The following is a 14,670-nucleotide window of genomic DNA, read 5'->3' on the forward strand; positions in this document are numbered from 1 at the left end:
TTTCAATATAGATTATACCCATTTTAGATAGTTTCATATACTTTTTCTAGGCGTATATTTACCAAGTTTCTCAAATTATCGCAAAGAAAGAAATTCTCTTTCAGGCTGAAGAGGGTTACGTGTCAGAAATATAAATAATTTGCATGTCCACTTTTACGGAAAAGTGACACCTGCTAATTATACAAAACAACTTCGGTTGTTGGTATCATCAACTAATTGGCATTGAGATTCCTTTTGCATAGCGTTCACACTATTTTCCTTTTATAGTTACAGTGTAATCATTCTTTAGGTGACGTATTTTCATGAAAGACTATAGATTGAAAATAGTGAAAGGAGAATGTTATATTATTTATTCCAATTTATTGGGGAACGTTGAATATAACCCCCCTCCCCCCAACAAGATGATATTTACATACCGGAGTTTTATATCTTTAATCACTGATTGAAAACTGATTTAATTCAGCTATACTACTTTGCGTGGGTATAAACTACATGAAACATGAACATACCAGGTTAATAGTTAGTTGAAACTTGCTTGAACTAATGTTAGAAACATTACTCCCAACGTGAAAAATTTAGCATCATCAAGTGCTCTTAAATAGATTGTATATTTGTTGAGATTAAATCAGTCCTCTTTATGGGAGGACGTATATGCATATCTCTATGCGTGCTCAATGGAGCCCCAACGAAATTCCTTTAACGGTAATACACGCTATACATGTGACTGAATTAAGAAAAACTATATCGTGATCTCATCGTAATCGTTTCTGAAAATTTTTGAGGACAATTTGCGGATACGTGCATGCATTTTTGTGAAAAAAATGTTCATGTTTTCTCTCGAAGAAAACAACTGCTCGAGTACACGCACTTGCCCGCAATGGTACGAAATAATGCACGGTATAAGCTGAAATGAACATTTCTTAATCAAGAGTCTTTTAACGAAGGAGAGACAACAATGACAAGATAGGCTTACTTACTTGAAACTACTAGACAATGAATCTACTGGTATGAGGTGAGTAGATATTGTAAAAATGTTATTATGCGTAATTCTATTTTAATATTCGGGTGGGAACGTTGAAATAAACATATGGCAAAGCTTACAAAAAGATTTGCTTAAGTTATAACTTATGAAATTAATTCATAATTTAAATTATGAACATAGTATATATAGTGATGGGTGCAAAACTCCAAAACTGTTAGGAGCAATTGAAGGAGTTACATTCCATAAATGGTATATTTCGTCATCTGGATTCAATATAAATTGACTGTACTCTGAACCTTAATATTTCTGCATCATTATGCAAAACCCAATCGTTTTATTATACGAATCTGTAAAGAAAAATAGAAAACTTAATACTTGTGTGCAAATTTACCAGCCTAGACTGTATTTTTTTACCTATGACAACCAAAATGTATTTACGTACCAATTTTAGCAAATGGTTGTCTAGGTTTGCTATTTGAAATCTAGGCTGCTGTACATAATTACCATCTGAACAAAAAAACCTTTAGAATTGTTTATGAAAGTATTACTTATTGTCTGGGTGGTAAACATATGTGGGATGAATTTTCTGAACATTGTTAGACACATGAAAATTGATTAAAATTACTGCATTATATTGCTAATGAATTGAACTGCCTTAATATGTAACATTTAAAATTGTATAGGTAGGAGAACTCGACGTAATAATTTCCATATATATCCTATAATAATTTACGTTTCATCCAGCTCCAACATCACATTTATTTCTTGAATAACATCTATTTTTCGTTCTAAAATCAACTTGTGCAAATATTTGGACTTTTAATAATCATCTTATATTTAATATATCTTTTAAAAATGATTTTTTAAAATCTAGTCTAATGATACAATTTTTCTTCAGCATCTTCGCTAGAATTTTTTTATATTTACAGTATTTGTTTGCTTGCTCACATTGCTTTTTATTGAAGAGAAATTGATACACTGGTACTTAGTGAACATGTTCTTGAAATTTAGGATTGTGAAGTTCTGAAATAATCACTCATACAGGTTTTACTTATCAAACAATGTTTCCGTTATATTTTATACGGAACACGTACATTAATTTGTCGATTTTTGGATTGAATCAACGGATCAGCATCATGTTATCATATGAAATGCTTATTTAATTTTTTGTCTTTGCAGATGTTTGTAGCGGTTGCTGGCTGAAGACATATACAAGGAACATATTGGAAACGAAAGTGGTAAGTGTTCGAGGAACATATTTCATGAAATAACTTATCTATAAACTATAGATGATTTTACAATTGTTTGTATAACAATTATGTGCTGAGCTTTATATTGATTTTGAATTTAAAAATTAACAACAACATTATATTTCCACTATACAGAATGTAGAATGTTAACTCTTTCGTTACAACAGACACCTGTGTACGCTCTTCGTAGTAAGATACGATTCATATTCATACTTGACACGTTAAACGTCACGCCGGTCCCCAGGGTCCGGCGTTAAACTTTCCGTTCAGGCCCGGCCCCTGCTCAGAGATCGGCTGCAGACTTTAGCTTCACATTACAGACCGCGCGTGTCGATCCTTGCACACTGATTGTGAAAACAAATTATTTTGCTTAGGCGACATCGGTTTTTGTTCAGTCAAAGCTTAAGAAAAAGAATATAATATTTAAAAAAAAGTGTCATGGTTTGTTTTTACATTACAAATTACATTACACATCACAAAAGGTGCTAAATTTTAGTATTAAATTCTTCATTTGCGTTTTCCATATATATAATAGTAATATTTATTTACAGTACTGAAACTCTACAACCTATGGGATGCAGCATATTACTTTATGAAGCGGATCTCTACATTTGAAATATAGAACCATGTAATAATAAGGTAAATTTTATTCTTGTTTTCCCTGTCTATTTCGTTGAATATAACATTGAGGTTTCCAAAAATTATATCATCGGGAAGACAGTTAATTTTAAAACTATACGTAAAAATACTTCTAAGATATTTCATTCCAATTTCCCGAATATCACAATTGTAAAAATAGTTGATTTAACTGGTCATAATCCAAATTTGATAATTAGGAATTAAAAATTCTGTATCCCATCTCAGTAATTAAATTTTACTAAGATTTAATTTTGTGATGACAATATCAACACTGACACAAATATCAATGATTTTCCCAATGTGTTCTGACAATTGTACTCTGAAAATATTCTTTTCCTTAGTATTTGTATATAATAACAAATTTATTTTTTTTTTTAGTAGGACGAAATGCTTCGAATGGGATTTGGAAGACTAAGGAAGTTTTCACAAAAGCATGGTATAAGTGATACGAATATGAATATTTGATATGAAAGTACAAAAATGCAACGTACAATGAATTACTCTTATTATTGTACGAAAATTACGAATCTGAATCTCTTCTACTTAAGGTAATATATGTTTGATGACACTTAAAAAATATAGTACAATAAATATTTCGTATACTAATGATGAATATCTTTCGGGGCTGAATATTTTATGGTGAAACTTCAAAAACTCCAACGTGTACATTTTTGACTGAGATAAATGAAAACTTGAATATTTATTAGATTTTTAAAGATATTCCATTAATGATGAATTTTATATTTTTCAGAATCCTCTTCCTCTTTTCACATACATGTGGATCTGCAATCGAAGATGACTTGCCGATAGGCATGTTTGTAAATATCTCGTTTACTTTTTCTTAAAATATTATGTAAGTAATCCTTAACCTGACTGTGTCAAAGTACAGAATAAGTAATATTGGGAGAATATTGTCTTATATATATTAACTTCTTGATATGTACTGTATAATATCATAATGTCTTTAATAATATATTCTTTATGATGAAATTTTGGCTAGAGTCCTGAACAAAAGAGATGACAATTTTATGTTCTTAAACTTACTGATATTTTAAACTGTAATATACTGAATATAATGTAAATTAAATTTTACGAAAAAAAGATATATTTTAATCTGTTACAGTAATGTAGCAGTTTTCTGTGCATTTTCCATCAACCCTGGAAAAATCGAGCAAGAACACGACATTCAGCGTCCTCGAAACTCAGTGCCAATGGCGTAACAAATGGGTTGTCGACGTGGCAACGACGGACAAGGGCTAGAACCGAAGTCACGTTTTCCTATGAGGAAAATTTTCTGCTCTCGAGTGTACGAGAAGAACCGAGTTTCCTTCTAGAGTCAGTCGTTGCTATACATTCTTAGAGTAAAGAACTCCCTAGCGCGCCATAAAATAAAGTCTTTCAGTGCTCAATCAATTTTTAGTGTTCAGTGTTATTAGTGATATTAATAATTAGTGATATATAAATTGTGGTAATTAACCTCTTAGGCACTATGCGTCACTATAGAGGCTTTCGCGGATGTCATCTTTCTGTACGACGCGCCACTGTAGTGGCTTTCGCGGATGTCCGCAAAATTCAGCCGTGTCTAAGAGGTTGATATTGTTCGTTTTAATCGTTTTACACTCTAAATCACATACACGTAGCTTTCCTATTAATATATACAAAAATATACGTTATTAAATATGTAGCAACGCTTGAATGTTTTAAAGGATCTCGATACAGGACTGTCAACTAAACATCGGAAAATAGCATTTAAGTCGACAAATTTGTATTTTTTGGGAAAATGAAATAAACATTAGCCCTTCACGGACGAAGCCGCTTTTGACGGGCGAGCGTCGCTGTGGACGACAGGTGTATTTGAGCGCGCAGTAAAGAAAATGTTCACGTCGCACGTTTGCGTTATAAAAACTAAAGCTTTATTCGAATAACTTTTTCATAAAATCATAAACAAACAAATTTAGTCGTTTTTACATATGAGACACGTTTTATATTCGTGCTTTGTGTGATATAGTTCGAAACAATCACCTATGTGCAAGGCCGGCTTAGCTGAATAAGTAGCACAATAGTATCTCGACTCTCTCCTTCCGTGTTTTATTTTTCGATTAGAGCATGCGAGGCAATCTTTACTTCTTTCTATCTCATCTCGCCTAATAATATGTAGAAGGCCGTTGAGCCTTTCTGCGGTTCCAGAAGTCAAAGGAGCCTTTGGATTAACATCTCAAAAGATCTCCAATCAATTGATCTACCAAGTGACGCACAAATACCTTTTATATTTTATATAATAATAATATATTTTATATAACTTTTTTATATTGTATTTCTTGTGATGTTCTTGATATAATAGATAGGAATTCATCACATGTTAAAATTTAAAAAAGTTGTCATTGCATTATGAGTTGTCTTGCGGGAATTCGTGTGCTTGCCGCACACGGTACAACTTTAATGAATTTGTAAGATTTACAATGCTAGAATTCGTTTTAGAGACCTCCTCTTGTATTTTCCTAGCTCTGGCGATATCTGTGAAGATAGTGAATGGAAGATATATTATAATATGTGAATACGTAAATTTTGACAACAAAGAAGCAGTCTTCCTGAAGCAGAGAGACACTGTACACAGCGATCTTCGTAGATTCATAATTAATTGCAAATAAATAATCGTGTTACTCCGTTCTTAAATAAAAGTGTGTTAATCAGCGAGGAGGAGAAGAAATCTCAGTAAAATATATTATTGTTTCCGGATTTTCGATCATTATTTTACACCCTTCGCCTACGAACACAGAAACAAAATGTAACTGATAATTTCGACGACACTTTCGTCTATTCATAATATTAATCGAATTCAAATTCCGCCATCTACTAGAATCATCTTTTTCAAATTGCTATTAGCATACCTAGAGTGGTACATATTACTATATTATATATATTACTATATATTATATTACTATATTATATATATTACTATTACTATATATTACTATTACTATTACTATATAACTACACATATATTAGTACGCATAGATACATCTCAGTGTATGGCGGTAACTGATATGAAACAGTAAACATTGAATCGGCTCAGTCGAGGTGACCTCTCCGAAACGTGCCCATCAATTGAGATATTTATCAAAAGTTACAATGAAACTTTCAAATCTACGCAATATCTTCGATGTAGTGAAAATTTGTCATTCAACAAGACAAGTCGGGTTTGTTGCGTGTGCAAGAGTAAGCAGTTGCAGTGCCCGCTGTGTACAACCCAGAAATTGCTGACGCTCGAAGATAAATCATTGTTTTGTCATACAGTGATCGCTCATGCATTGTACTCTTTGCAGGTAATTGTCATAATTCAATTTCATTTAGTTATTAGAATTCTTTCATGCGTACTTTCTAAGTGCATTTCATTCATTTGTGTTGCAAGTCGATAAAGGCACCTGCAAGTGGTCGATATCCTCGGCATCGGCACTCTCTGGTTTCGGACCAACGATAGACGGAAACCGCATCCCTCTGGAGCTGCAACGCGGTTTTCTCTTCTTCTCAGAAGAAGCTCCGGATAGCTCCAGATAGCTCAAAATAGCTCCAGATAGTTATGGATTCCAGCGTGAATGATGCGACTATGACCATGGAGCTGACGGGTTCCGTCAAGTTGAAGTTAGTGCTTAATTTTCCAGAGAGGCGACCCGATGCTTTCACGAATGCACGATCCCTGGGTGAAAACAGGTCCACCTCGAAATACGATACGTGCAGTGACAACAGTATCTCTGGTAGGCACATCATCGTCATTTCGTAGAAATACACAATTTGCAAAAGGTTCGTTTCTAATCTAATCCGATATTATTTGTTACGCAGCTATGACGATATCCGGGAAACAAGTGTTACAGGGACGTGCATCAGGCATGTTCTTCTCGGAGTTTGTTACTTCGCTCTCGCAGGAACTTAGAAACAGTGACACTCCGGATAGATCACCGCGGAATCCGCTTCCGGAGCGACCTCGCGGGAAGATCAAGGCTCGGGACCCGATACATAAATTACAATCTCACAAATCTACGCAAACTGAATAATGCCGAAAAAATTGCTTTCCATCATGACTAATACTAATTTGTTATTTTGTTCTACATTATATCTATCTATTTTGTTCTAAATTATTTTGTGTAATGTTATGTATTAAAAGAGAGAGAGAGTACTGTATTTTAAACGATCTAGTATATTTACGCAGTCGATGATCATGCATAAATGATAATCGCGAAACAAATAACAGAACTGTGATCGAATAAATAAATGTCGCATCACGTACAAGTCGAACCTCGGTGACTCGAACCACAAGGGAAGCACTAAGACCGAGTTATAGAAGTTTCGGGTTATTAACCCTTTTAGTGCCATGCGAAAAAGAGGTGCCTGTGCGAGAATAACCGGCCGAATTTCACGGTTTTACTAGGGTTTGGGAAAATGCTCGTAAAAACCAAACAGGAAACAATATTTACATGATTCAAAAAGCAGTAAATTAAGGACGAAATAGAAAACAAACCAATGACGCTAGATTTTCTGTATTCATTGAAAATTATATAAGTAACAAAGGTATAAAAGATCATAAAGAAAATAAAAGTCCAATTCTTTCTTATAAAACGTATTTGCGCATACAAAAAGTCATCGTTTCATCATAATTTTATATAGATCATTTATTACATTATCTTGTTAATATTATTGTATATATTATATTATAATATTATATTATATATTGTTGCGACGGCAACACCGAAGGTCAAACGTCAATTAAAAAAAAAAACGGCAATAAGCGATATAATAATAATAAACGGCAATTAAGCGATATACCTGCGACACTAAAAAATGCACCCAAACGAAAATACCCTTCGACCCGACGAACGGACAACACGACTCATAAATTCCATATTTCCCAAAACGGAAAATTTACAACCCGAACTTTCGAACAGTTTCCCACTCCTCAAGTTCCTTCCGACAAACCCATCTCCAATCAAAAACGCTTCATTTCCTCTACCAAAACCCACCATACACAAATCGACAGAATCGTTAGAACCATCAGAACTGTTAGAACTCGTAGAACTCTAAGAACGCAGATAACGCATCGCTAAGACCATAACTGTAATATTATTAAAGTGTACGTAAAGGCGACCAGCGACTTCATTAAACTTAATTCCATTTGGAAACATCGCGCACATACATATATATAATATAATATTATTATAAACGGTGTCTTATAATTATGTCCAAGCGAAATTGTATTTGTTATTATAGTATTATATATATATATTATATTAAAAATTAAATTTAAAAATTTTTATATGTGTATTATATATATGTATATTATATTATAGTATTTGTTATTATTTTTTCGCAAAATTTATGAAAATGTTATTAAAAAATAAACAATTTTGTTTCGACTAAATGTATTTTAATTTGATTGATTTGTTGTCTTATAATTTTTTCCACCAGTGTAGGTGATATAAGCCGTATCTAAATCTCGAACCAATGAGAACGTAGAGGCGTGGAGTAGCCGTTCATTGATGTTACGCGGCAGGGGGGGGGGGGCACCAGCTGTTCGTGGTTGCTGCTTAGTAAGATAGCGTGCCAGCTGTTTGTCGTTACTGCAGGGCAAGGGAGGGGGGAACTCTCTGATTGGCGTTGCAGGGTAAGGGATGGGGGAAGCGCTCGCCGTTCGTCGATAGTGCAGGCAAGGGAGGGGTGCGCTCGTCGCTGATTAGGGTAAGAGGTGGGAGAATCACTGGCGCTCAATCTCTTCAGATTCCTGAAGAGTCGCCGGCCTCATCGAAAGTCTTGTTTATCGACGTTTGCGACTTCGCGAAGTCGCTTTATTGGTTTGTTAACCCTTAGCACTTCGAACCATTTTGAACGTTGGCTACCAGCTACTCGGCGCCACTTTTCGGCAGAAGCGGGCATTTACAGAGCCTCGTATTATTTAGTATGGTTTTGGAACTAACTAACATATTATAATGATATTGGACTTCTATGAATTTGGCTGAAATCGAGAAATTTGCAAAAAAATCAATATTTTATCTTTTATAATTTTGTTATTGTTTGTTTTATAATTTTGTTTTGTTGTTGTAATCGCTATCTATGCGAACTCTTTCTCTCGTCGCCTTGTTGCTTGGACGATATCACTATCACTGCTATCAAAACGATAGACTAACTGTAGACTAGAACGTCTAGAACGTCTATCTGGAGCTCATCTTCGCTACTACTTGTGTCATGAGACTCATTCGTGTTTGAACGTTTTGCCATTGTTCTAATAAAAAATACGAATAAATACATAGGTTGAAAATTTCTAATTGTTATTACTAACTCACAAGATGATATTTACCAAAAACACTTTTACCAAACAATTTATTTACCAAGAGAAGAATCACTTTTCCGATTTTCTCACTCGTTAGATCTATCTATACCGCTCGACGCTTCACAAACCAGACTGAGTTCAACTTTGAAAATCTTTTCCTCCAGATTTACATTTTATTCGCTATTTCTTGTGTAATTAATACACAATTAGATCTTACCGACGTTAGAGTTAAAAAATTATTGCTCGTTCCTGTTCCACTGATCTCTGCTGTATCTGATATGTAGAATTCCATCGTGTTTGTACGTCCATAATCAATTCAGAATTAAATTTTATGTATCTAGCAGTATATCAGACGATTTGTTGTCATTTGAAACCAATGTGCGGCATATATCAGGTATACCGACGATTGACTGACTGTTAAATTTATGATACGTGCAAAGAATGGCATGTTAGTCGTCGATGGTTCAACTAACGTAATTGCAGTTAACATAAGTATAAGTAATCATATTTACTATCACACTACGAATGACATCTGACACCGCAGAAATCTGATCATTCTCAATATTTTTATTATCGATATTATATATATATTTATTATCGATATATTATATATATATTTATTATCGATATATTATATATATATATTTATTATCGATATATTATATATATATATTTATTATCGATATATTATATAATATATTTATTATCGATATTATCGTTCACGGTCAGTTATTCAATTCAAGAGAAAATTTATATGATTCTGATTTATGGGAAAGGTGATCAGTGTTTAAGAAATTTCCTGAATGTAACTGTCATTGCGTAGTCCATATGGAAAGATAGTCAAACATAGTGTACAAAAGGATCAAGGAACTTACGAAGTCTAAGAAAATCTAATTCTATGCGCGTCGTCCGATGAAGTTACCTGTAGTCCCGTGAAACTGTAAGTTAAAAAAAAAAAGAAACCGTGAAACGTACGAATATATAAATTTATTTAAATCAGAATGTACAAAAATGTCAGTGGACGGCATAAGAGATACATGTAAACCTATTATTACCTACGTTAAAATCTTACAGTAACGTTTAAGATCTCGAAATATGGACGGATCGGTTTCGATTCTGGAATCCTTAGGACGACAACAACAAAAAAAAAAAAAGAAGATATCACTTCATGCTATAAAACGATCTTGAACGCGTTCAGTCATATAATAAGGCGTTTGTATATAAAACAGAGAAACTACGATCAACTCGTGAACGCGTACCACGAGGAGATTATAAAACTATAACTTAGATAACGTGGCGAGATATACTAATGTCTTTTTATGCAACATACCACGAACATTCTAAACGTTTCGTCTTCATTCGGTTCTATTGTACACGTTCTAACAAGATAGTCTAGCGAAATTTTATCTACTGAACACATAAGTGAGTAAAATCATAGCCATCGTGGCCAATATCGATTGCTCTATAGCGGACGCGCCGGCGTTGCAATCGACGATTCTTCGGGCTCGCATAAAGTCGCTGCCCAGATAGGCGCTGAACTCTCTTTTCTCGGGTGGTACGACCACCAATTGTTGCGTGGCGTCTTGGAAGATCAGGTCGCTGTAAGGAGGCTCGCTGAAGAACATGCTGAAGCTAAATTCGTCCTGCTCTTTCCTGCCATAGAACTGCTGCGCGTAAATGAACAGATTGATGTACGCGTTTATCTGTGTCTCGTTGTATCCGTAATATCCCCCGCGGGTGACTATCGCGTTCGACGAGACTTTCCCGAGGTTGCAGTGTATGTAATCGGTCGTGGGTCGTCGAGTGCCGTCCGGACAAAGCAGCTCGAAGTCCTTGAGGAAGGTGTTGCGCGCCCATGTCTCCTTCCGTTTCCCGTCGGTGTTCTCGGCGACCGTCGTGTGTTTCACGAAGGCCACATCTCCGCCACCTTCTACCAGACATCTGAAGGCACCGGTGTAGCCGAAGTAGTCCTCGGAAGCGTCCCTGCGGCAGTAGCGGAAGCTCGCCCCGTGACACAGATCGCACATATTGTCGTAAGGCACTCCTGCAACGTCGGCACAACGAGGTCAGAGACCCAATTCTTTGAACGAGACGTTAGAAAACATAGATAGATACATTACACACCTGTATTGTATTCGGTGCTGAGGGCACCCGGCACGCAAGATTTACTGAAATATTCGGCGGCGGCGCGCACGGAGTCGCAACCGTAGCCCCTGATCCAGGTATTCGAGATAAGATACGCGAGAGGATAAACCCAGCCCGCGGCCGTGTTTATCCCGGTGTGACAAGTGTATTTGTTCTTCAAGTAGGTCAGATCCGTGTTGTCGTCCTCTTCCTTCGCCACCGCAACTACATAGTACTCCGGCGTGGGCAGGTTGTAGACCTCGGAGATGAACGGGATTAAATCAAAGCGTAGCCCGGCGGTGTACACGTCGCTGGTGTCCAACACTGATACGTCCGCGTTCCTGAACAGAAATGTGTTAAATCAAAATAGCGAGTAGGAGAAAGGGATCTTTGCATGAGAGCACGCACCCGCTTTGAATTGCCTGCATGCAATGAATTTGACTGTGGCCCTTGTGACAGTTTAATTCAGGCTTCAGTAGTTGCGCCTTTAATGCTATCTGTAACAATATGAATTGGTATTGACGACAGAAGCAGACCTTTTTTTCTAAAATCGTATTTACCTTCATTTTCACACACTTCTCCATTTCCGGGTCGGACGTAACGCACAGAGTCATTTTATTCACGGGACAGCGACGAACTTCTAGTATAGGGTCCAGCGATCTACCCAAATAGCCACTGTAAGTTTGATCTTTTTCTGGTAATTGAACGAAGTCTCGAGCAGAGTCCTATAATTGCGAAATTTTATTGAAGATCAACACGATATTTTTTCGAATTACGAATACGATGATTGATTACCGAGAACATTAAGTTGTGATGCAATCCGTATTTCGGTGCCGATTCGAACAAGTTAAATGTCTCTATCGGTTGTATATTCGTTGATTCCGTTTTGTCCCAGCCATTACCGTTGTAACTTCTATCGTAGCCGTTGCGATTCTCGAAATTGTCTGTGTTGTACTCGTTAGGGTTACCGTAGCTGCTTCTGTTGTAGTTATTCTCGTCGAATCTGTTATTGTAGCCCGGCCTGTTCTCGAAACGATTGTCGTAAAAATCGGTCGAGTTCTGGACGATGTCTTTGTTCAATATCCGAACTGCTCTTTCCAAAAACCGCTGATACAGTCGACGCGTCTCGATTTTCGTGGCGGATGATATAACTATGGCGCGCGATGGCACCGTTCCCCAGTTACAATGCTTGAATTCGTCGATGCTCTTTCGGCTGCCGTCCGTACAAAGCAACTCGTACTGATGCTTCTTCACATTAACTGCAAAACGAGAGTCAGAGATCATTATTTCACACTTTCGTAACGATTGAATCACAGGGTGGAAAACGTACGGAAATCGAAAGACGTTGATATCATTTCATCCACGGTCGAGTTCACTAAGAAAGCAATTTCTCCTGCTTCTACCAAGCATCTAAATGCTCCCTCGTATCCTGCATAAGGATCTGCGCTTGTACACCTTTCCCCGGGTATCTTGCCAATGCACAGCTTGCACAATTGATCAGAATTATCACCTGGAATTTTGGACAATATTTCCATAAATTGCTTTCAATGTTCGATAAGGTACGCGCGAACTTACCCAATGGATTATATTTATCTATTAATGAGTTAACTGCACAACTGGGGCCAAAATATGTGATAGCAGATTTTACATGATTATTGCAATCGATAATTTCTAGTCCACCTTGTTTCATAAGCTAATGAATAAAAATGATAGATAGTCATCGTTATAAATATTATTATTGGAAAAATATAACCGACGCAGGGGAAATAGATTATATTTACAACATGAATGGGAGTAACCCAACCAGCAAGCATCCCAAGACCAGCGAAGCAGGCCTTTTTGCCTCTCAAGTCGTGTAAATTCTGTACATCCTGTAAAGATCCTTTCTTAATTACTGCGACTGCGTATTGATAGTTTAATCCACTCTCGTATATCTCTTGCATAATCGGTATTAAACTGTGATATCTTCCTGCTATAAAAATCTCTCCGGGATCCAAAGTGGTTATCTGAGCTTTCTCATGGTCTAGCATGGCCACGCATTCCTCTTTGCTCGATGCTTGTTTACATTGCAGTGATATGTAGTTACGATCAAAGAATGCTATCTCGCGGTCAATTGCTCTTGAAAATGCATTGCATTTGTCTTGTTCAGCTGCCGATATTGTACACCATGTAACAGTATTATTTAGATTCTGACCTGTGAATAAATGTTACGGACAAATTATAACAGAGTGATTGCTGGTAAAGTATTAGACTAAAGCAGAACATTATATTGCTTACTGTGAACGTGCAGCCAAAATAAACTAAAGACTATTAACAGTCTTCGATCACCAAATCCGGTGAACATTTTTAACACTTTATTATACTAACATTAATTAAACCGAGAGACAACACCCAATAATGTGACGCAACCTCGGGCGTGTTATAGGAGTAAACCGAGCTGTCTGTCGAATTACCAACAATCGAGTTTGGCTAATAGTTTGACCGTGTTGCCGCTGCACCAAAATGACGTTGCATGGACATCGAACGAAGCTTCAGGTTTTTCTCCGTAAGTGGCGCTACAGTCGCCCACATCGGCCCAATACAAGAAGGCCACCTAAATATCTCCTCTAATTGCGGGGGTACAAAAAATATTGTTTATGCCATTTCAATGGTTTGGAAAAACCATTCTGTTACAAGAAAAATTTTTTTCTAACGTAATTTTGTTCGAAGTTTTCAAGGTCGTCGATGTTTTTTTGTGTATAATTGTATAATTCTTTTTATTGTATCGTGTAACTGATGTAAAAATGTGTTTAGTTATGTACATTACACGACTTTGAAATTACCTTCGAGATCAAAAATTAAGTGGAAACGTCAAATTTTTATCTATCGAGATTTTAGAGACGAAGACGTCGATCGGGAATCTGTAAGTATAAATAATCATGTTTACTATCACACTACAAATGACTTCTGACACCGCAGAGATCTGATCATTCTCAATCAATTCGTTACTTTATCGATATTATCGTTTATGTGACGGCGGGTCGGCCGTAGTTTACGTCTCTGCGCATCTGGTTTATTTTCTCGGACGGCCAAACGACGAAGGACAAGGGTCCACGGTCGAGGCCTGAATTTTTCGGCAGTGAAACGTCGACTCCCGAACGAGCGCGTCGAATAAACGATTATCCGCGAACGAGTCTCAATGATTTTTCGCATCACCCACAAGTGATTCGGATTATCAATCCGATCAGTGTTTGGTGACAGTGCAGCGTAAATGAACTTCGTAAGCAACCATACTAGAGGTTCTTCCGTCAGTATCCCTCGAATGTTGCGGTCATCGACCTGGGATCAGCTGTTCGTTGTACGAGGTCAGTGCGTACGAG

The 14,670-nt window shown here is 36.5% G+C and overlaps 2 protein-coding genes across 2 annotated transcripts; one reads left to right on the forward strand and one right to left on the reverse strand.

The window, feature by feature from the left end:
* The first annotated feature begins 44 nt into the window (after positions 1–44).
* On the forward strand, positions 45–8,281 carry LOC117225707 (uncharacterized). The gene is made up of 7 exons (XM_076526230.1): positions 45–2,220; positions 2,784–2,871; positions 3,250–3,419; positions 3,623–3,724; positions 3,995–6,194; positions 6,281–6,623; positions 6,709–8,281. Exons 6-7 carry the CDS (start codon positions 6,449–6,451, stop codon positions 6,918–6,920), a joined length of 387 nt encoding a protein of 128 aa, XP_076382345.1. The 5' UTR covers positions 45–2,220; positions 2,784–2,871; positions 3,250–3,419; positions 3,623–3,724; positions 3,995–6,194; positions 6,281–6,448; the 3' UTR covers positions 6,921–8,281.
* A 1,878-nt stretch (positions 8,282–10,159) lies between these two features.
* Positions 10,160–13,811, reverse strand: LOC117225649 (transferrin 2). Its single transcript, XM_033479332.2, has 9 exons — positions 13,589–13,811; positions 13,093–13,505; positions 12,887–13,004; positions 12,642–12,821; positions 12,107–12,570; positions 11,872–12,036; positions 11,720–11,808; positions 11,312–11,652; positions 10,160–11,231 (listed from the first exon to the last, which is right to left on the reverse strand). Exons 1-9 carry the CDS (start codon positions 13,653–13,655, stop codon positions 10,591–10,593), a joined length of 2,478 nt encoding a protein of 825 aa, XP_033335223.2. The 5' UTR covers positions 13,656–13,811; the 3' UTR covers positions 10,160–10,590.
* Positions 13,812–14,670: the final 859 nt, after the last annotated feature.

This window comes from Megalopta genalis, chromosome 14 (genome assembly GCF_051020955.1).
Source record: "Megalopta genalis isolate 19385.01 chromosome 14, iyMegGena1_principal, whole genome shotgun sequence".
Taxonomy (NCBI): domain Eukaryota; kingdom Metazoa; phylum Arthropoda; class Insecta; order Hymenoptera; family Halictidae; genus Megalopta; species Megalopta genalis.

Excerpts from the sequence above, each read along its gene's own strand:
- LOC117225649 (XM_033479332.2), bottom strand. The coding sequence starts at position 13,655 with ATGTTCACCGGATTTGGTGATCGAAGACTGTTAATAGTCTTTAGTTTA. Across the intron at positions 13,005-13,092 it reads GGGTTACTCCCATTCATGTT|CTTATGAAACAAGGTGGACT; the intron begins GTAAATATAATC and ends TTTATTCATTAG. Across the intron at positions 11,809-11,871 it reads AGAAGTGTGTGAAAATGAAG|ATAGCATTAAAGGCGCAACT; the intron begins GTAAATACGATT and ends ATATTGTTACAG.
- LOC117225707 (XM_076526230.1), top strand. The coding sequence starts at position 6,449 with ATGGATTCCAGCGTGAATGATGCGACTATGACCATGGAGCTGACGGGT. Across the intron at positions 6,624-6,708 it reads CAGTGACAACAGTATCTCTG|CTATGACGATATCCGGGAAA; the intron begins GTAGGCACATCA and ends TTTGTTACGCAG.